The 21,368-nt window shown below is 39.9% G+C and overlaps 2 protein-coding genes across 6 annotated transcripts in view; both read right to left on the bottom strand.

The window, feature by feature from the left end:
- LOC148067366 (rho-associated protein kinase 2-like) overlaps positions 1–2,146 on the bottom strand; it is a 35,175-nt gene extending 33,029 nt beyond the window's left edge. For 3 of the 4 annotated variants that reach the window (XM_087805409.1, XM_087805406.1, XM_087805407.1), the window contains exon 1: positions 1,809–2,143. In XM_087805409.1, coding sequence (XP_087661535.1) covers positions 1,809–1,904 — 96 coding nt within the window. In that variant the 5' untranslated portion in view covers positions 1,905–2,143. Of the gene's footprint in view, positions 1–1,808 lie in introns of all 4 variants that reach the window. The other variant, XM_087805410.1, reaches the window with a different exon arrangement.
- A 2,293-nt stretch (positions 2,147–4,439) lies between these two features.
- On the bottom strand, positions 4,440–21,097 carry LOC148067367 (sine oculis-binding protein homolog). Of its 2 annotated transcripts, none has more exons than XM_087805972.1 (7): positions 20,878–21,097; positions 15,192–15,321; positions 14,847–15,056; positions 13,930–14,081; positions 12,320–12,415; positions 10,194–12,059; positions 4,440–6,858 (listed from the first exon to the last, which is right to left on the bottom strand). In XM_087805972.1, the coding sequence occupies exons 1-6, from the start codon at positions 20,968–20,970 to the stop codon at positions 10,200–10,202; spliced, it is 2,541 nt and encodes an 846-aa protein (XP_087662098.1). In that variant the 5' UTR covers positions 20,971–21,097; the 3' UTR covers positions 4,440–6,858; positions 10,194–10,199. The 2 variants fall into 2 exon arrangements, with proteins under 2 accessions (XP_087662098.1, XP_087662097.1); XM_087805971.1 differs by having other exon boundaries at positions 4,441–6,858; positions 10,194–12,080.
- Positions 21,098–21,368: the final 271 nt, after the last annotated feature.

The raw sequence follows: 21,368 nt of genomic DNA on the forward strand, positions 1-21,368 counted from the left end.
ATTAGCATTAGCTTATTTGATTATTTAAAAACTTAAAAAAAAAAAACACACAAAACCAGGAAAGTTCTGCAGATATGGTTAAAAAAAAGAAGATATACATCCAGCTACATCACCCACAATGCAACAGTAGGATGGTATATATATAGAAAAAAAACATTGGTGAAAGGTTTTTGAAATGTATTTACAGTAAAGTGTTACCAGAGCTCAAACTTATTGGTCAGAAAATATTAAAGGAGAAAGAATGGCGGCGCAGCAGGAACCATGAAGTCTAGGATGGTTATCTCAATACCAGGATGTGACCTCGACTTCCTGCCAAGTCGCCCGCTGTTGTTGTGTCGACTGGAAGCGGACGTCGTTTGCAAGAAAAGGCGTTTAAGAAAGCGACTTAAAATATTTTTTTAATGGTTAAAAATCATCCTTTTGTTCTGTAACTTCCACAGATGTTTCAGTCGAGCAGCTCCTCTCGCTTCAGCGACGACCGCATTGATCCGTCCAGACACGTCGGCAGAAGCGCTTCTTTCTCTACTCTTGCCAAACACTCAAATTGTACTTTGACTGCTGACTCGAGAGAAAGGGATCGTCCCACAATGAACGCTCTCCGCCAGCAGGCAGAGGTTTGAAGAAAAGGTTTGGGTCGCAGCACATTCTTAGGACCGGGGTCGGAGAGGGGTCACGACGAGAACCCTCGGATGAGTCCGAGCGGACGCCCATGGGTTCGATGATAATCAACCTTCAATATGACACGAGGCACCATTTTCACCTCTTTAGATGTTTTTGAAACGTGACTCTTGAACGCCCGCCAGCTCCAAATCAAAGTAGATACATGCTGATGTTGTGGTCTATGAAGACGTCAGCGTTTAAGATAAGATAAGGGACGAGGTGAAAGGAATATTTGATCGGAAGTTTATCCCGTTAAAGACACTTTGGTGACTATGGAACTTTTTGTGTGATTGAGTTTGACACCATTTTTATCTGGAGTGATATTCACCTGAATGACGTGGTGTCTAATCTATGTTAGTAGGTCATGAGTTAACCAACGATATGGCAGAGTAACAGTTTCCAATGCACCTTCTGAAAGATGCGTTTTAGTTTATGTTTACGTCCCGTGAGGAAAATGTTAGCTTTGGTGAGAGCGACCGTCAAGATAGTTTCTTACTGGATCTTCAGGTCAATAAAAAGTCGTTTTTTTTCTGCTGAATTTACTTTATATTTTTGACTCGTCAGTAGTTGATCATTACTCGGATATTCAGGACCCTGGTGTGAACTAACCTTGATATATTACAAACTGATATTTCACATCAAATTATTTTGTATTACTGTATTTGAAAGTGATAAGTGACAAAGGCAGAGAACATCAGATTGAATGGAACTTTTTTTCTCCTAAAAATAAACATCTTGGATTGAAAATTTACCAAAGAAAAAACAAGATTCATACAATGTGTGCATATTATAAAATTGGTACAGAAGCAAGTATTGTTCAGGAACTAGTATGGAAGTGAAGGTATCAGTACCAGCGTCAAAAATGTTTCATCGATACCGAGTTTATTGGCTCTAAAGCAATATAAGATATCGCTTATTTCCCTAAATTATTTTTTATGAAAGGGTCAATAAAGTGCTATCTATCCATGTCCACTCTGGCTCAGGAATGTCAAACGTCATTCAAAGATGGCCACCCATGGTAGCTCAACAGAAACACACACTAAAAAAACACACTATACAAGTACTTTTGTCTAATATTCTTGGCGGATCATTGAGAAAAAAGACATTTTAATGAACATAACGTCATGACGTCATCGTCCCAAACTCACCAGCAGCGTCTCCAGGTTCAGAGCGGACTGGGGGTTCCTCAGCAGGGTCTCCAGCTTGGCCAGCCGGCTCTCCAGCCTGCTCTCGGCTCCCAGCATGATCCAAGGAATAATGGATCCAACTTTATAAAAAAAATAAAAGTTTAAAAGTCACAGTTGCGCGGGGCCTCGACAGGCGCGCGTCAGCTCCTCATGACAGGTCAGGTTAATGATTGAACGCGTCACGATCCTTTATCTCCAGGTGAGATTCCTCAGGAGACAACAGGAGCCGAAGAGGTCTCGCTCCAGTCTCAGGTGTGTCCTGACGCTTCTCAGGTACGACGAGCACAGACGGCGGCGTGTTCAACCTGCGAGTCAACGCGGCGTCAGGCTAGAAACCACGCGCGCAGCTACTTCCGGTTTGGCCCGTCACAATAATGGTCTTGTTTAGTCGACAGGAAGGTTACTTTTTTTTTAATTCAAATATTTCCATTAAAGTATATCAATGTTGCTTATCACTGTGGCCTGGAAGTGAAAAAAAACTAAACTTTAAAATCTTAATCATATATATATTTAACTCAATGATAATTTCCTAAAAACAACTGTAAAAAATCTGAAACGAAAATGTCCTGAAAAATATTTACAAACTATGAGACTCATTTAATAATTTAATTAACAAATTTACAATTTCCTGAACAAATGTACAAACTCTGGGACACATTTACAAATTCTTAAAAAAAAAAAGTACACACAACTTTTAAATAATTAAACAATAAAATAACTTTTTTCTGAAACATATTTCATTAAAGATTAAAGAGTTTGTAAATTCGTTTCAGAAGATTGTAAATTGTTCCAGAGTTTGTACATTTGTTTTACAAAATTGTACTTTTTTTATTTGGTAAATTCGTTTCAGGAAATTGTACATTTCTTCAAGGGTTTATACATCTGTTTCAGAAGATTGTAAATTGTTCTAGAGTTTGTACATTTGTTTTACAAAAAAAATGTACAAATGTTTTTTTTTTTAATTTGGTTAAATTGTTTCAGGAAATTTAAAATGTGTTTCAGAGAACTGCAATTTTCTTTCATAGTTTGTTCATTTGTTTCAGGAAATTGTACTTTTCTTTCAATCTGTACATTTGTTTTGCCATTCTGCAATGAACTGTTGCATGAACAGCTAAAAGGCATGAAAACATTTTAAATCTACATTGACAAAACTGCCAAAACTAATTTTAGCTGTTCAAAGTTAGCTTCATCATTTATATCCTGGTTGTAGTAAAAAAAAAAATTGAAGACATGAGAAGAAATGATATTAAAGTTTATAAAAGGAAATCAACTGGTACTTTTATTCCGAAGAGTAGACCACCTGTGGTGTTACCACGCTTGACACAGTAGTTACACAATCTGTCTTCCTGCTTCATGACTGATGAAATAATAGTCGTGTTGTTTTAATTACTAAAGCTGCGCCTTCTTTGTTTACTCGTTCGACTGAAGATCCTTATTATCACGACTCTTTTACTTCTCCTTTTTGCTTTGCTGAGTCGCTTGTCTTCGGGAAAACCACTTCCTTCAATAACTGCCCCACTCTGGCCCTGGCAGAACCGGAATTCCTGCTCTCTTATCTCATCCATCAGCTTAGCTCCTCCACAGCCTCGTCCAACTTGTAGTATTTGAGGAATGCTGATGCGCAGCCTTAGACGTGCTGCCACTAAATATAGAGCTTTACACTGTCCTGACGCGTACATAGACTTTTATGACTCGATGACCTGGGAGTTCGCAATTCAGATTTCAAAAGATGCGCTCAGTTGTTTTTTTCAATCTGACTGATGGGAGAGAAGTTGCACATGAGCGGTGACGTTGTGTCGAGTTCAAGACGTCATATTGGGAATGTATGGACTCAAACCTGTGTGGGGAAAAATGGAAGATTTTTGTTTTATTTGTATTATTATTTACTATATAAAACTATATGTCTATATGCCCATGTGCTTTCTTCTGACGTTGCAGAATCTGCTGGAATCAACTGTATCCTCTCGCCCTCAGTCATCGCCGGGATCTTGCAGGATTTCGAAAGGAAATTTAGCTGACTAATGACTGCTGCCATCTGGCGGCCGGAGGCTTAACTTCAACAGAAAAATGGCATGGGTATTTGCATGTTAAAAAATAGTTTATTCTATACATACATTATTGAACTATAAACCATAAAAGAAAATATGGTAAAACATGATTTGCGAGCAAAAAAATATAGTATTTATTTATTTTTATTTATGGATTTCAAAGCATGTTTATATATACTTCTACACAACCCGCTTCATCTGCTTGTTTTATATTTTTATTGTGATGTTTCTTTGTTATTAAAGTACTTTTTTTTAAGGCTGTATCAATAGAGGCTACAATTGCAACCTCAATCATCTCCGTCATACACAAAAACAAGCAACTAAACAGTATTTTATCTTATCTTTCCAACTTTTTAAAGTAAATTAATCTGTTTATAGCATTTTTGAGCCACTTAAAAATGATCTGGCCAGATTAGATTGTCTGACTATGTTAAAAAACATGTTTTCAAAATGGAGAAAGAAGAAAAAAACAGAAACAATTTAATCTTAATAACGTTTATTTAGTTTTACAAATCCATCATATTTCTTGGCTACAGAATCTATATGCACATACAAACAACCTGTTGTGAGTCACCAGGCATCAAAACTCAAAAGTACCCAAAGTTAAAGAACACAAATTGACAATGTGCAACAAACAAACCAACATATTTATATATATATATATATATATATAGAATTTTGTTTAAGAGTTATTCTTGGCCTACGTTGTCAGGAGTTATTTTTCCTTTGCGCGTAATGTTTCCAGATCAGTGATGGATGGAATGAGAGGGGGCGATGATGCTTCCAACACGAGTCAAACAAATGTTTCGGAATGATGGCAGAGGAGTCACCTTCGAGGTCGGTCTTCAAAAGGGCAGCTGCGAGAAGTTTAGATTAATAGACACAATGACGTCAACTGGCACCGAGTTTTAAAGCGGCCAACAGGCGAACACTGACCTCTAGTGGCGACAAAAGAGTGAAACACTTATAAAACAATTGTGTATCACGTTCACTTGAGGACGAAGTTTAAACAAAGCAAGTTCAGAGAGTTATCTGATTTTAATAAAGTTAGTAAAGAGTTTCATTTTTGCTCATTTAAAAAATAAGAATTAAAAGTAAACTAATAATTTAAAAATATATGAGTTTTATTAATTTCAATTACAAATTTGTCTTGTTTATTATTTATTAAAAAATAATTAATAATATAGGATGGGCCTACGAGATCTTTATTTAAGTATTATTTTTATTTATCAAAAAATAATCCCAGCAGAGATATTTAAAAAAAATCAGAAACATCTTTAACTTTAAACTATATACTTTATTGAGTATTGTTTTGATTGTTTAAGCGCTTTGTGACCCTGGTCTGGAAAAGCGCTATACAAATAAAAATTGCTTACTTACTTACTTAAACCTGTGTTCATTAATTAAAAATGTTGTAGAAAGTCAAATCAAACTTAACTTTAAGTTGTCAACAAAAGAAGAAAAAAAAAGAAGCATTTTTTAAATATAGATATTTTTAAATTCATCCATTTTAAATCTAAAATCAATTAAGAGAAGAGGAAGGAAACCTTTTGTATTTCATTTAAATACAACTTTTAAGTGTTTAAAAGTCACTTCCTCAAGTGAATGTAACACACTTTTAAGCTTTTGTTTTCGTGAAAACCTTGGCAAGATGCTGGACAATGTCATTAAAGCAAAAACAATCGGCCTTTTAACACAAAAACAAACACAATAAATCCTCTCACAGAAGCAACTGTAATAATACTGAAGTTTTACTGGGTGAACATCACACAACACTTGGTACCTGGGCTGGGATGAGAGCCAGTGTATCTTGACACGTTATTTTTGGTGGTCGTCTTTTGGCGGCAAACCAGAGTGAAAGATTAAAACCTTTTGCTTGGAACAAAAATCGCAAGCTTTCTATAGTGCAAACGCACACATTGAACACAACAAAGTTTCATTTTGTTGATGTTTTCTTCTAAATATCTTCTTAAAACCTGAAGAAAGTTGTGAAAAGCTGCCCTCGTTTTATCAACCGACCCAAATCTGGCTCTTTCTGTCACCACCAAAACCTGAATTGGGTTTTTTTGACACAAACTATTGTGACCTCTGCATTTTTTTTTACTCAGCGAAGATCCAAAGAAACATTTAGTGAGTGATGATGCTCTCAAAGCTTTGGCGGATATAATCTGTAAAACCATACATTCATAAACCAGCGTCATCAGGACGACCTCAATTATCACAGACTTTTTCAAGCTACCGTTTCATCAGTAGATTTAGTTTCCTCCAGTTACATGGGTTTGCAGTTCGACTGCTCCGTGGAAGCAAAAAAGCAGAAGAGGTTGTGAGGACTCGAATGTCAGCACGGCTTGGTTACTGTATTTAGATTGGGCAGGAGGGTGGACCGAAGTAGAAGGGTTAGACTATATTCCTGGCCGTGGGTCAAAAAAAAAAAAAAAAAAAGAGAAAAAAGAAGAACGCTCCTGAAGTCTGAGCCTCCGTCAGCCAGGTAACCCAAAACCTGCAGTGGAGAGTCAGCGTGGTACATGTACGGGAGGAACAATGTGGCTCTTTGTGCGAGCCGGGCAGAGAAAAACAAACCATTTCCCTGGAAAGAGATCATGTTCGGGCTCAATCTGAGAAGACCACACAGGGCTGATCCGTGAGCAAAGACGGGGATGAAGAGGACGAGGAGGAGGAAGAGCACATCTGGGAGGTGGTGGTGGGGGGGTTGATGGTGTGGGGTTTGATCTGAGATGGTCCGGTTTAGACGTTTGGTCCAAAAAAAACAGTGACTGTGTTGTGCTCTTCCTCGTGACAACATGGCCATCTGGTCTGCATCCTGTGTCGGCCCCCTGCTGGTCTACAGAGGGTGTCGCACTGGTGTCGTCCACTAGTTTGGTAGGGGTGTGTGTGTGTGTGGGGGGGGGGGGGGGGGGTCACTGGATCTGGCACCGCCGGACAGTGTCATCAGGTGTCCTGGTCTAGAGAGAGAGAGAGAGAGAGAGAGAGAGGAGGATGATGAATCAAGCTTTTATTTACGCATTTTGTATGAATATATAAAGTCATAAATATTAAATGGTTGAATTTCAAAATCCAAATGTTTAAAACTCTTAAATAGATTTTTCAATTGTTTTTTAAGCATTTAATTATTTTTTTTGAAATAAATTTTAATGAAAGTATGAATTTGTTGTTAGTAAATAATTAAATTAAAAATCATATATTTTTAATTCAATATTTTTTTATGTTTAGCTTTTTACATTCAATTAAAAAAATTAATGTTGGAACCATCACAGAAAAAAATAAAATATTCTTAATTTATTTAGATGTTGTTTTAAAACAAAGTGTTTTAACTCAATTCATGGTAAATTGAAAGTTTTACAATTTTTTAAAATGTGAATATAAAAAAAAAAGTTTGATATTTTAAATTAATACATTTTCAAATTTTTATCCTTTTAAATAATATTTAAATTATTATTATTTTAAAATTAAATGTTAAAGGCTACAAATATTAATAATTAAAAAAAAAATCGAATTAATTATGTCCATAAATAAATTCAACCTTTCAGTGAATATGTATACAATGTATTGTAATAACTGTTCTTTTTAAAAGATAACTTTTGCACTTTATTGAATTTAATGTAATCGTTATTCCTTGTCGTTCTTAGGGAGTGGAGTTCATCTCAGCTACTTGGGAAGAGAGGCAGATAGTGTAGTGTGAGGAAAGTAGAGTTAACTATAACATACAACCAAGAAACTACACAGTTTCAAACCAAACCTAATCGACTCAAGGTGGATTTCAACTCGCAACCTTTTCTCCATCTCACTCGAATAATTCACAGATCAGTCCCTTTAAATTCCACCTTCTGATTCGTGAAGGCGGTGACTCTGAACGAGGCTGATAACTGTGATCCAATCACACTAACAACATCTGGCTTGTTTCCCTCACGCTAACAGGCCCTCATTCAAACATGTCCATTAAACATAAACAGACACACACGTGAGGCTGGAACCAGGGTTCTATGCTCCCTCTGTCCCATCGCGTTTCACTTTCAAAAGCTCAGCGAATACCCATGTGGTGGGCTCGGATTACACGGGGCTATAAAATATCCCAAATAAAGGCAAGGGAAACCGAGACGGAAAAACAGGCCGTTTCCTGAGGTGAAATCTTTCGCCTGGCTGCTGCTTCTGTCAAGAGTTTTTTGGGGGATTTCTCTGGAGCCGGAGATAGGACGGGACGGCGGCGCGAGCGCAGAGGTGCTGAGCTAAAGTCGAGCGGTCGGCTCTGGTTACGCTCCACGCCGGGGCATAAATCCGTCTGCACGACACAAGCGGCACGTTGTGATTTCATATGTATTGGTTACTAAGGGGACGCTGGAAACCACAACAAATGACAGCTCCTTTTTCTGAAAGCGGATCCGGAGCTATAAAGTGACGCGCTGTCGTCCTTTTTAAACCGGCGTATTAATCTTTCGCTTGGAGAGAAAACAGCCTTTCGGAAACCGGAGCCAAGGCTCTGATATCGGAGGATTAATCTCGGGACGTACAGTGAAACGGTAACGTGAGCTCATTGTGGCGAGAAACAAGTGGGCGAGGGAAGGGGGCGTCTGTGTCGCAGGGCTCCAAATCAGGAGGGTTAAATGCGGACGGGGGGTTTTTTGATTGGTCAAATTTAGAAAAGATTCTCGGGCTACCAACATCTGGTTGGCAAGGGAGCAAGAGCGGAAGGAGAAACCAGAGAAGAGAGGGCTAAAGTAGAAGCAAGAGTAGGGTGTCACTGTGACATGCGTAATTGAATCGCTCTGCTTCTTCCTGGGCGTTTTCCTGGGCGTCCTTTGAATCTCAGAGTAGAGAGGAGTCTGCATTGAATTGAAAAGGGCTAAAAACCTTTAATCCTCACCTAAAGACAGTGATCCGGTAATTCATAACCTTCTTTTAGCTTTTGAAATTGTATTTCTATGTTTCAATGGGACAGCAGGCGGCCGTGGCATTATAGGAACTGTGAGCGATGACAGTTATGAATCCTTCAAAGGTTTTGTGGATCCAGATGGTAATTATTTACTCAGGAAAGTAAAGATTCATGTTGGTTCTGGTGACACCGGACTCATGTTTCAAATTGTTGCATAAGGGGGGTCGGGGCGATCTGTAGCTTTCACTCCTGACCACTGCCTAATCTCTAAACAATAAGAGTGTGAGCAATATAGGTAGAGCTTTAAATCCAAAACAGATGCAATTTTATAATAAAACCCTTTTTTCAGAATCTCAGATGTCAGCGGATCTATCATCCTAATCCAGACCTGGGCAAAATGCGGCCCGGGGGGGCTACATGCGACCCTTTGACTGTATTTATGCGGCCCTTGTAATGCCAAAGTTTGATCATGAATAAATGGTTCTAATGCACTAAAAAGTGTATTTTATATTTATTATTCATTTACATTTTCACATAACACTAATTTACTTTTTCCCTCCTTTTTGTTTGTATTTTGTGAGTATATATTAATCCCTCAAAATATTTTTTTAAAGTTAGCTGAAGAAATCATCTATACAAGAATAAAATTGCAGCTTGTTTGTCTTAATAAATGTCACGGCTTAATGACGAATGTCCTTTTTTTTAGGGATTTTCTCGTCTTTCTTTTTGTTTGACGGCCCCTAAAAACATTCACAGAATTTAATGTGGCCCTTAAAAAATTATAATTGCCCACCCCTGTCCTAATATGTTTCATTAGAGTCATTACTAAAGCTGGTTCCAACCATAGAGCGAGGGTTGGGGGAAACCCTGGACAGATAGCCATTGGACAACAATTACTCCCAAATGTAGGGAATTCAAGGTAATCAATGGATATTGGAATCCTATAGAAATGAACATCAACATAAAAAAAACAGGAAACAGAACGTGATTCGATGCAAACTTGGCAATGTCACCATCAGGTTCTGGCAAAGTAATTTTCAAAATGAGTCTCAGTGCCCTCCCATGGTTGTAATCCTATAGCCCGGAGAAGTGGCAGGTTACTGGGATTCTCTCTGTTCGGCGCCATTCTGTTTAGTGACCACGAGCAGGCTATTAGTCATTAGAGCTGCCCTCACTGAACCTACTTATGGAGATGTTTGTTTTAAGGAACCATTAAACATCATACCCTTAGATGGAGAGCCAACACAGCACCAGGATTGTTTTAATAATGTCTGTGTCTTATCACTTGGTTGCTGTTCATTATTTCCACTTTTCTACCTTAAACTCTGCCATGCGCTAAATATTCTGCTCCTGCTTGCTAATGAATAAAAGACAGCTTTCAGTTTAACACGAATGAGAGTAGTTCCTCACCTTTCTTTACTTGTTCTGATCCCTGATCCGAAGGCATCGTCTCTTCAGAGAGGGCTCCATGTCGGCGACGTTGGAGATGTTGGCCGGACTACGCAAACTACCCTTGTCCCTGAGTTTGGGCAAGAGGAGCGGGGTGGTGTTGCCACCAGTCTTTTGGGCTGTGGGAAGAGCGTATGCGTGGTCCTCATCAGGAACATGTGGATCCTCTCCCACCTCCCCAACCACAGCCAGAGGCTCTTCGGGCTGATTCGCTTGGCTTTCAACTCGTGTCTGGCCGACCACTGAGCATTTATTTTCTTTGATAGCCTCAAGTTCGCTAAGTGCTGCATCAGTGGCAGGTGCTGGTAGCCTCTGGGGTAGAAAGGAGTCTGAACTCGCTGATGTGGATAACACGGTGTTAATCCCAATTTGACCATGATTCTGAGGTTTCAGAGCAGAAGGCATGGTGTCATATTGATGGTTGCTCCCAGCGGGGCTTGATGGGGTATTAGATGGTGAAGCATGGGAGTTCTTAAGTTGGTATACTGTGTCATTAGAAGGGGACTTTGTAAAAGTAGGTCTAATGATGTCATGCACACTCGACCTAGTGCCATGGCCAGTCCCTGCGTCCATCTCTGCAACTGTATTGGCAGTAGGCTCTAGTTTGACTTGGGTTCTTTGAACTATTCTCTGTATGACTTGTCTCTCTGAATGCTGATGCTTAAATTCTACTATACCTTCTGAGCCAGGAGCTGAGCAGGGAGATGGGCTATATTGTGTTCTTGGTGAAGGTGACCCATTGTGGGGAGTGGATATAGGGGATGGAAATGGCCTCTCTGATTTCACCCATCCTACTTCACTGCTGCAGAGGTCAGAGGATAAGGGGGGACACAATCTTTCGGCTGCCAAATGGCCATGCCCCTCTGCAAGAACAGGAGATTTTGGCTTGGTTGCTATAGATCTACTCCTGTCCATTCCGTCTGGCACAGTGTGTATAACTCCACTGTGACTTTGAGAGTCTGGGGTCCCCTTGGAAGGGACTAGAATAGGAATGGGTATAGGTATGGGAATAGGTAGGGGTACAATAACTGGGTAAGGCACAAGGACAGTTGGATGTGGCAGGAGTGGACTGAATGATGGAATACCAAAGTTCATCATTGGAGGCATTGGGACCGGACCTCTAGGCATCATGTTTATAGGTGGGGAGTGCAAACCAGGGAAGTAGGCACCTGGGAATGGATGCATCAATCCAGGTGGATTCATGGAGGCTGTGGGCGGCTGAAGGTGAGGCGAGTGTGGAGGTCGATGAATCGGACTTGAAGAGGGCACCGGGATTCTAGGATGGTTGGCAAGTGGGCTCCTGAGGCCCTGAGCGTGAAGTGGAGGTCTAATAAATGGGATGGGGATTTGGGGCTGATGTTCCTTGGGTATGCGTGGAGGAGGCGGGGGAAAAGAAACAAGATGAGGGGACAAATCCACACAAGGCGGAGCTGGTTGAATTGGTTTGTCTAAGCTCCTGAGTCCAGAGCCGGGAAGCTTGGAGGATGATGACTCAGATGTAGAGATGGAGGTGGACTCCGATGATCCATGAACAGTCGTAGCAACTTGAGGGGACTGTGTTCTTTGCTGATTTTCCCCCGTGCCACCGTTGCTGTTCCAAGAATCGGGGGTGAGCAGCTTTTGGCCCCCCATACCATTATCCGACCTCCCCTCCTGGCTGCCGCGACTTGGACTTGAGCTGGTAAGTGCGGCGCGGGCTTCTCTGTAGAAAACATCCATTTTGTACTGATTGAGACACTTGGTGCTGCAGAACTGGAGCCGATCCTCGCCAGATCCAAAGTCCAGGTATTCCTTCGTGTGGCGGACATGCTTGCACCAATCGCATACCTGTGGTACAGGAGAGAGAGACTGTGGAGGGTCAATATTTTGGACTAAAGAAGGTTTCATTATCCACAAATGATACCAACTATTTATTTTGGATTGGCAGTAAATAGCCACAATTGGAGTAATCAATAGTGCAAGACTGTTCTCTGATGGGTTCCTTTAACCAAAGATTCGTAAATGGACCTCAAATCAAACACAGGAAAATGGTTGCCTTTTATACGTCTACTCATGAGACAGTAAGCATTTGAAAAATATCCACTTACTCTGACATTGCTGTTCATCTTCACCACTAGTCTGGGTGATTCCTCTGAATGCGACTGCTGGGGTGATCTCTCTCCATGGAGGTCTTCGTCTCTGGCCTGAGAACATGCAACAAACAAAGGCTTCATGAAATAATATGCACAACTTGAAGCTTTTTATTCTATGTTGGATGTTTGATTGTGTTCTCTTTTACCACATATTTAGGCGCTTTAAAAAGCAAAAAGTTTAGATGATAAAGGTCAGACGATGACAGAACAATATTTGTTGTCATTAATATTATTTAGTTAAAAGGTTATATAGGAAGAAATCCTGAGAAAATAAATAAGATAGATTAAGAATTGAAACAGTGTTAAAAAAAGTTCTAAAATATAATTCCCGTTAACAGCCGGGAAATTGGTTAGTTGTCAGTGTAATAATTAAACTTTAATAACCCTTGTTTTGTTTCTGGGTCAAGGTGACCGGCAGGCCTGAAAACAAATGTGACCCAGAGACAACACAAGGGATACCACAAATACATTTGTTTTTGGGCAGCCGGGTCAACTTGACCGTAGTTAACCCGAGAAAAGTTGAGAAAAGAGACTTACTATAGACCCATGACTAAAGGTTTTCTAGGTAGTTGCGCATATATACAGGATGACTACGAAGGTTGGCGCCGGGTTGGATGGAGATGTCCAGGAATCTCGAGGGGAATCAGGAAAATGTGAAAAGTAACTGAATCTAGATTTATGTGGACGGTACTTAGATGTATTTTCAGCAAGCCCTAACCCACAAGTGTTTAATATGATTGTTTGAAACCCACTCTGAATAACTACTTAACCTGATCATGGTAAAAATGGACGTCTCAAGGTCTGAACTTGTATCAACCAACGGTGGGAAAATGCACTTGATGTACCGTTGTGTTATTAATGGTCTTGCCAGAATTAATATGGGAAATTCCTCCTGATTTATGTAAACCGATCCGCTGTGGACCCGAGAGCTCCCCCATCCCGCAGAGTCGTGTTGAGTAACGAAACATGAGGCAGCTGAAGGTAAGGTATGCACTGAAAGTGGACACCTCGCCCCAGGCCTGCTGGCCGTCCTCCCTCAGACAAGCAGCTACAAGCCAGTGGCACCGCTTTCCCTCCCCGGGTTCGGGGGAAAAACTAGAAGGTTTGTTGCACACGATCAGTGCCGCCACACGTTACTGTCGCCGATTGTTTATGTGAACACACCTCATGCAGGAAAGGCGAGAGGAGATTCGGCCCCTCGACACCCTGACGGTGGTATTCATGTCGCTGAGGGAGGTGAAAAATGGTGGCAATGTGCATAGGAGCGCCGGTGGTGTCGTAGGTGTTTCCTGTCCTCCAGACTGAAGTTCCTCTAATGGCCTCTTCCATTAACATGAAACCGATACGAGGTGTCCTCTACAAACTTTGACCTCCATCCCACACTCACTCTTCCCTTAACTAGAGAGATAAAACCCCTTTTGAAATTCCACTTAACAAACTCATGCTGGGAGCAGGAGGAGGAATGGCCTCTAGGTGAGTTTCTAATTTGGTGTCAGTAAATACGGTTGTTTTTATTTATATTTAAATTAATTGTAAAATTGGTTGAAATCTGTGCTGGGGCTGACCTTATTGCGTTTGAAGTACGCCCGTCTGCAGGCGGCGAAACACTTCTCGCTGCAGAAGCTCTTGAGTTCGGATCCCATACAGAGAGAATAACGCTTCACGCCTTCCTTCTGGCACCACACACACACGATCTGTACGTTCTGGACATCATCCACTGTGGGAAAGAGAAGGAACAAATTATTGAAATAATTCAAAGATTCATTCAGAATAAAATATGATTAATTTTGGATCATCCACAGTCCATGGATCCCTCCACAACATTTTGTCATTTAAAATGATTAAAAAAAAAAACATATTCAATGAGGAAATTTAAATAAGGATCGCATTTGTTTAGAGACTCAGTATTACAATAATTAACAAAATAACATTACCTAAAAAACTGTTTATATATGGAATATTAAAAAACTATTTTAATACCATTATAATGATGATCAAACTGAATTGAACGACCTTTAAATAAATAATTAGAAGTAATTCCATTGTATACATTTTAATATATATAATAAAATATGATTTAATGCTCATACTCAATAGTTTATAGAGTTTATTGTTGTTGTTGTTATATTCATCATTATTTTTTATAAATTACAGTTTTTGTCTATATTAGCTTTTTTATCAATATGTTTGCTGTATGATTTAACATTTTAGGAACGTTCTGCTATTCCCTCAATGAGGGAGGAATAAAGGAAAACCATCAATTAGAATGTCAAGTAGTTTAGATCAAAGTGAAGAAGTATTTATAGCGTTTTTTTAACGTAACAAAAAAAGTTTTGATTTCCAAAACCGAATACATTTGTGACGGATCAAATGAATACGAAGACGAAGACAAAGAAGAAGAAGAAGAAGAAGTAGTAGACAAAGAAGAAGACAAAGAAGAAGACGAAGAAGAAGACAACATCCAGCACATCAGGTCTCTTACCTGCTGAAGGTTTGATGAGAGGTACGATGACTGGCGCTCCTTTGTGCTCCTTCGGTGTACTCAAGGATGTACTGACGACAGAGGAGGAGGAGGAGGATGAGGATGAGGAAGAGGAGGGTACGCTGGAGGACTCCTTGTCTCCGGTCTTCATGGCCAGGGCAGGGTGGCTGATTTTTCCGTCCGAGCTCTTGGGTTTTGGCAAAGAGTTCTCTACATAGGAGCGAGCGAACAGTCAGGTCAACAAGGATGTAGACTTAGGACCAAAGACTGAAGGAAAGTTTGTTTGGTAGATTCAAACAGTGCTTCTTCACATCAGTGAACGACGTCTTCGCTCATCAGACCCACCTTTGAGCACGGACACGTGCTGCCTTCTCTCCCTGTAGTTGCGGATCTCGTTGGCCTCAGAGTCTCGTAGATCCACCTTGTCGTAGCCGTACCAGCCCAGCAGTTCGTTCATGGTGCTCTCCGCAAAAGTCTGGAACGGAGTCATGCATCATTACATTTCAACAAAGAAGCTAAAGGTAGAAAATCAGTTATTGCGTAATGATCATAGCCATTGATTCATTTGTCTTCGATTCCATTTAAAGAAACAGAGTCTTCGTAATAGTCCGGTGTGCGTAAGGTGGTGTGTAAAACTGTGGCATAAACCATGACTTTTATACAAGAAACAATGTTTTGACAAAGTATCTAAGGTATTACTTTAAAAATTTAATGTTATATACCCAATTATTCGGATTATAAGCTCCACCAAAAACACTTAATTGACACTTTATACTTCTCATTAGTTTAAAAAGAAACAAAAAACAAGCCAGCTCTGCTTGGTCAAACATGGAGGTTTGTCAACGCGCGTCATCAATCACGGAAGTTTTCACCTCCAAGGGACTTGTTGTATAGACAAACATGGGGGTGGTTACAACTTGCTGGAGGAGGAAATCCAGTATTACATCATAATGGACACCGCTCTCGTAACCTCTTCTTCGCCCAGATTTCAGAGCAACTTTATAAATGATTGACTTCAAAACAAGGTCATCTTGAGGGACTCATTGCATCCTGGAGAGGAAGACTTCAATATTTGAAACATGTACGAGGGACAGGAGAGTGGGTTTTTCACACAAGTTGGACTTTAATTGTTATAATTATAGAAATAGCTAAAATACTAAAGTGAATCTTTTTAAAGACAACATAGCATTTTTATCTATTGTGATGCTTTATGTTGCCATGTTGTCTTCGGAAATAATTGTTAATCGTGTATTAATTAAAATACTTTAGCTAAGCAAAAAACAAATCTACTAAGAATAATAATGTGAATGAAGATAAATATAATGCTTACAAACTGAAGAAAAAATATTTAACACTCAAATAGTAATGTTCTCAATAGGCAACACAAGAAATATTATATTTTATTAAGCATTTCATGAGTATTTCAACCAGCATTATCTTCCACAAAATGAGTTTTATTATTTGAAACAAATTCACGTCGGCTTTTGAGTATAAAAGCGTCTCTTAAATCTTCAACCTCACAAGGCTGAGAGAGAGAAGAGAAACGCATTAGAAGAGTTAACTTGAATGATTCTAAATGTGTGTCTGATGGATGGGATGTTTTGGGGATAAATATGGAATGGTACAACTTGTGTCAGTTGTGTAAGCTCAGTTCATCCAAGTGAATTTCTCATATATTATGAAACACCAAAACCGTTGAATATTAAAGTGAGCCGAGGCTTGTTGACGTCGTTTTCATTGGGAAACGTCAGCAGGAATCAGTGATTACCCTTCTATGTAACGGGATACATGCGAGCAGATCCCGAAAAAAAAGGGTAATACATCTGAGGGTTGTTGATGAAAGTTTTGATCCAACGTTAAACATAATCAGACTCCACGAGAAGGATTTCTTTCCTTCGCAGAAGCGAACACGAGCACAGAGCGCTTCAGTATGAGGCTTTTTTCCATGATGTATTCCACTTGTTTACTCTTGCTAAATCTGAGACGGAAAGCTTCAAAACCTAACACCAGTGTGAAATCTATGAATCATCCTTTGTTTATCTCTTCTAATTGGAAAAAAGGAAGAGAAAAGAAAACTGTTCTCCACAGATGGGATGTGTGGTCGGCTTTTTTTTTGTATTACCACCAGATGAAGAAAAAAAAAAAGGCTAAACATACAGTGAGACAGAGGTTCTTCTCTTTATCCACCCACCTCGCTCTGTGGTTTTGGGATTGGAGGAGAAATCTGATCTAGTACGGGCAGAAATCAGAGCGGGACACTCTACACCACAGCCAGGTCCCACGGTTCTGGGAAATGCCCGAGTCCTTTCTCCAGTGTCCAGCACTCTCTCCCTCTCTCTCTCTCTCTCTTCCGCCATCATCCTCCCATCCTCACCGTCCACCGCGACACCTTCCAACCCCACGACACCCGACACAGCGCCGTTGGCTCGGGTTTCACCCTTTTCCAGCCGCTGTGCCGTGGCTGCGTTGTAGTGTTGTACTTGGGACGGCACATTCTTTCCCTTTGCTTTTCCTCTGCTGCGACCTCTGCTCTGTGCCGGGGCCTCAGAGAAATGGATCCCTCTCTTGCTTGCTTGCTTGGGTTTTCTCTCCCGTGAGTGTCTGGGAGAGTGCGTGGGCGAGCGCGAGCAGAGGTATCATGTGTGGCTAAATATGCCTATCGATGATTAAAGTCAGGGATCGGGTGTCCGGTGCAGCGCCGGTGGACCTGACGCGGTGGGAGTGGACCCCGATGTGATGTTGAAAGGGATGGATTGCAGAGAAAACATTGGGTTTAGAAAATCAGTTTGACTTCTTTTCCAAATCAAATCACAGGCGTGGTGGTAGTAAGCGCAGAAACCTAGAGCAGAACCAAAGTTGACTTGCGAAATGTCTACTTTTTAAGCAATCCAGTTTTGTTGGCTGTAACATCTGCAAATAAAAGTAAGTAAGTAAGTAAGTAATATATACGGGGAAATGCTTGCTTTGGGATGACCATTTAGGAACATGATCAGCGAGACAAGACAAGACAAGAAGTAAAAGTGGTCTTGTGGACTAGAGGTCTTGTCTGTGGGTACAGATCGTTCTAGGTTTAAAAACCCGGTGCTGGCGTATCGATCCGCCAATGAAAACCTAGAGTATGTCTGGGTCCGTCATAGAAGGCTGATGCAGTGAAAACAGGGTTATAGTCTCAAGAGTAGCCTGGCGTTACAGCATCCAGGAGCTAAGTGGAGGATCTGGACCTTTTCGCAGAATACGGAAATCGAGGATAATTGTGATATTAATAGAAGACTCGCTTCTCTATAGATCAGTTCATCCAGTTGTTTTGTTTAACTAGATAAAGTTAAAGATTCATTGAATTGATTGTACCATTTTAGATATCGTAGATATTGCGACAACGACAACTTTGGCAGCAACTATTTGTTAGACAACTTTGTCCGGGAAACCACATCCAGAGGGTCCCAGAGTGTCTTCGCAACCACCAAAAAATTGATGGTGGGTCGAAGAAAACCATCAAGAAACTTTTTCCAAGTTTTGTAAGGAACGTAGGCTGGACTTCCCAATTTCACAGCAGTTTGTAATTACACCTCTCTACCATGGGGGGAGCCAAAGACCAATATTTTGGTTAGGTCCCACCATGGTGTAGTTTATAAGTGGGACTTTGAATACAACTCATGTCCCTGTGAAGGTCCTCGCAAGAATCCGACTTGACCGGTGAAACCTGTCGATGGATGTATGCAAATACACGTTCACACGCATAGATTCGTGTTCCAACATGTTCCTGATGTGGCGCACCAGGCCACTGCTCTCAGTGTCACGTCTTTGTTTTCCTGTTGAGATTTTTCACCCCCCCCCCCACTCTCTCTTTAGTTTCCCACAATGTTGTTTTTGTTTCTTTTTGGCACTCCAGACAAACATCTGCTTTGTGAGAGTGACAAGCCGTATCCCAAACCGCAGAGCAAGTCGCAGCCAAAGGCAACAGGCCGGGGTCGACCCTGAGATACAAACCCCGGCGCAGGCTTACATCAAAACCTTGGGATACATTTTCACATGTTTTGATTAAAATTAGTAAAGCTGCAACACGACACCTCCCCTGGATATAAGGAAACGCCGCAACCTGAACCGCTCGCAGAAAGAGAGCACATTTACTCTCACGAAAAAAAAAAAAAAGGGCCACACAAACTGTTGCTACAAGGAGCCTTAAGAACTCTACGGTTTGTACGTTTCTGTCGCCAAGAGGAAAGAGTTGCAACACATTTTCAAAAAGCACAATCCCCTCCCAGAGAGCTCATGAATGCACCATCGCCAAAAATCTTCTGTTTATTCTTGACTGAGCTACTTGAGTTTTTAAAAATATAAAAATAATATAAAAAAAAAGAACAGCAATACAATGTTGATACTGCTTAAGTGTTAAAGATGTACAATAAACTACAATATGATTATAGTAAAGTAAAGAAAATTCAGGGAAAAGTTATTATCAAAGCCATGTTAAACACGATTTTAATATATTCCTCAACTTAAAAGAAAAATCGATTTATTAAAATAATAAAATCTGATTTTTAATATTTCAAATTGTAGGTCAGGCTTGGACAGACAAGCCGCTGCCACACCGTTTAATAAATAAAAAAAATGGAATAATATAAATTAAAGTGACAAAGTATTTGCTGAAGTATATTTTAAGTTATAAAAAAAAAAATTCAACATTTATTTACTTTATTTTTTCAACTGAATTTCAAGGAAATATTTATTTAATTTATGAGACACGTGGATAAACCGTTTATTAAAATCTAATATGGATGAGACATCATCCGTTCCTGGAGTGAAGGCAACCCTCAGAGTGTTACAGTCAAAACCCAAACAAAGCTGGGATTAGTTTCCATGCGGTAAGAGTCTCATAATGTGGGGAGGGAACCAGCTCCGCTTTAATAATTTCACTGGAGGAACAGAGACACTTTTGTGAGCCTGTTTACTATTTCAAGAACATAAACACCCTCTCTTTTTTTTTTCTGGACGAGCAAGCAAGTGTGGGAAGAAGTGACGCACATCTGGATCCGCTGGACATTTCACTCCGGCCACATCTGGCCTGACATGGCGTCACAGAGTTATCCCCTCCCTGAGAAGTTTGGCGATGAGGTTGGGGGAGAGTTAGAGATAAAGGAGAAAGACTCGTGGATGTGCAAATGTATGTCAACTGAGGATGAAAAAGCAACAAGAAAAGAAGAACTTTAAAGAAGTTAAATTAGTACTGACTCCTTTAAGAAACATCTTAAGATGTTTCTATTTGTTCAGACTTTTCCTTGATTTTCTTGAACTCCTGTTGTGTTATCAGTTTTATCTTGACCTTTAGAGTATATACTTTATTGAATATTGTTTTGATTGTTTAAGCGCTTTGTGACACTGGTCTGGAAAAGCGCTATACAAATAGAAATTACTTACCTACTTACTTTAATTACCACCTAGTGGCAGTTAATCCACAATGTATGATTTTGTCATTTGATATTTCAATGACACAAGCTTTCATCCTCAATGCTACTAATGTTACATGTGACAAAACTTGACATTGAAATACTAAACACAAGAAATAGTTTGATTTAAAAAAAGGATTTTTCAAAATACTCAACCAACAGGTTTATTTAGCTCAAAAGACTCTTGTAATAACTTTAATTTATTTCATTTTAAAATTGAAACATATGGAAAGAAGTTAGATTTAACAACCCACAGTTCTTCAAGTGTCTCAACAAAGTTTTTCATTTCAAATAAAACGCAGATATATTAGATTTAAATAAATATTCAAAGCGATCAATTTTTTGTTACTTTTCATGTGTCATTTCACCCTTCTTTTTAAAAAAAAAAAAAAAAGAATCTAATTTTATCGCCTCGAATTACCGTTATACTCTCACTTGTTTAAAGGTGTAGCGTTACATGGGTGTAGAGTTTAGTGGAGTTAGTTACAAGAATAAACAGTGGTGCGTTCACTGACCACCTCCCAGTTCAACAAACTTTTTTTCTTTTTTTTTTAGAAAAAGATCAGATAAAGACAAGTTTCTCTCACCTTCATCTCCTGGTTTATCTCCCTTTTCACGGGGTGCGCTGGTTTCCTGCTGCGTTTATTTTCTGGTGGTCTCCCTTTCTCCATCTCTGGCATAGTCCCGGTCTGTGAGGATCCGTTCAGCGGCTTCGTTCCGACGTCTGCCTGTCACTCCCGGTGACAGCGGCTGTCATTCCCCGGAGGTCCGAGCACTTCATCGGGGTCTTCTCTGCTCAGGAGTCAAGCGAACATGCGTTTGCTCCTGGACTGGAGGCTCCTCATCAGGAGGATCAAGCTCCTGTAGAGAACAGACAACTTCCGGTGAAAACTTGAAAAATAAAACTGATATAAAGACGTATTTAGTCCTTCAATTATTATACTCTGCTAATTTCCTTCTACTTTATCTTATTCTAGTTATTATTATTATTGTTATGTATTAATAGTATTATTTAAATAAATATCTAAACTAAAAGTGACTGTGATTAAATACAAATCAAGAAAATTTGATTTAAATT

This window comes from Callionymus lyra, chromosome 13, assembly GCF_982586985.1.
Source record: "Callionymus lyra chromosome 13, fCalLyr1.hap1.1, whole genome shotgun sequence".
In the NCBI taxonomy this organism is placed as follows: Eukaryota; Metazoa; Chordata; class Actinopteri; order Syngnathiformes; family Callionymidae; genus Callionymus; species Callionymus lyra.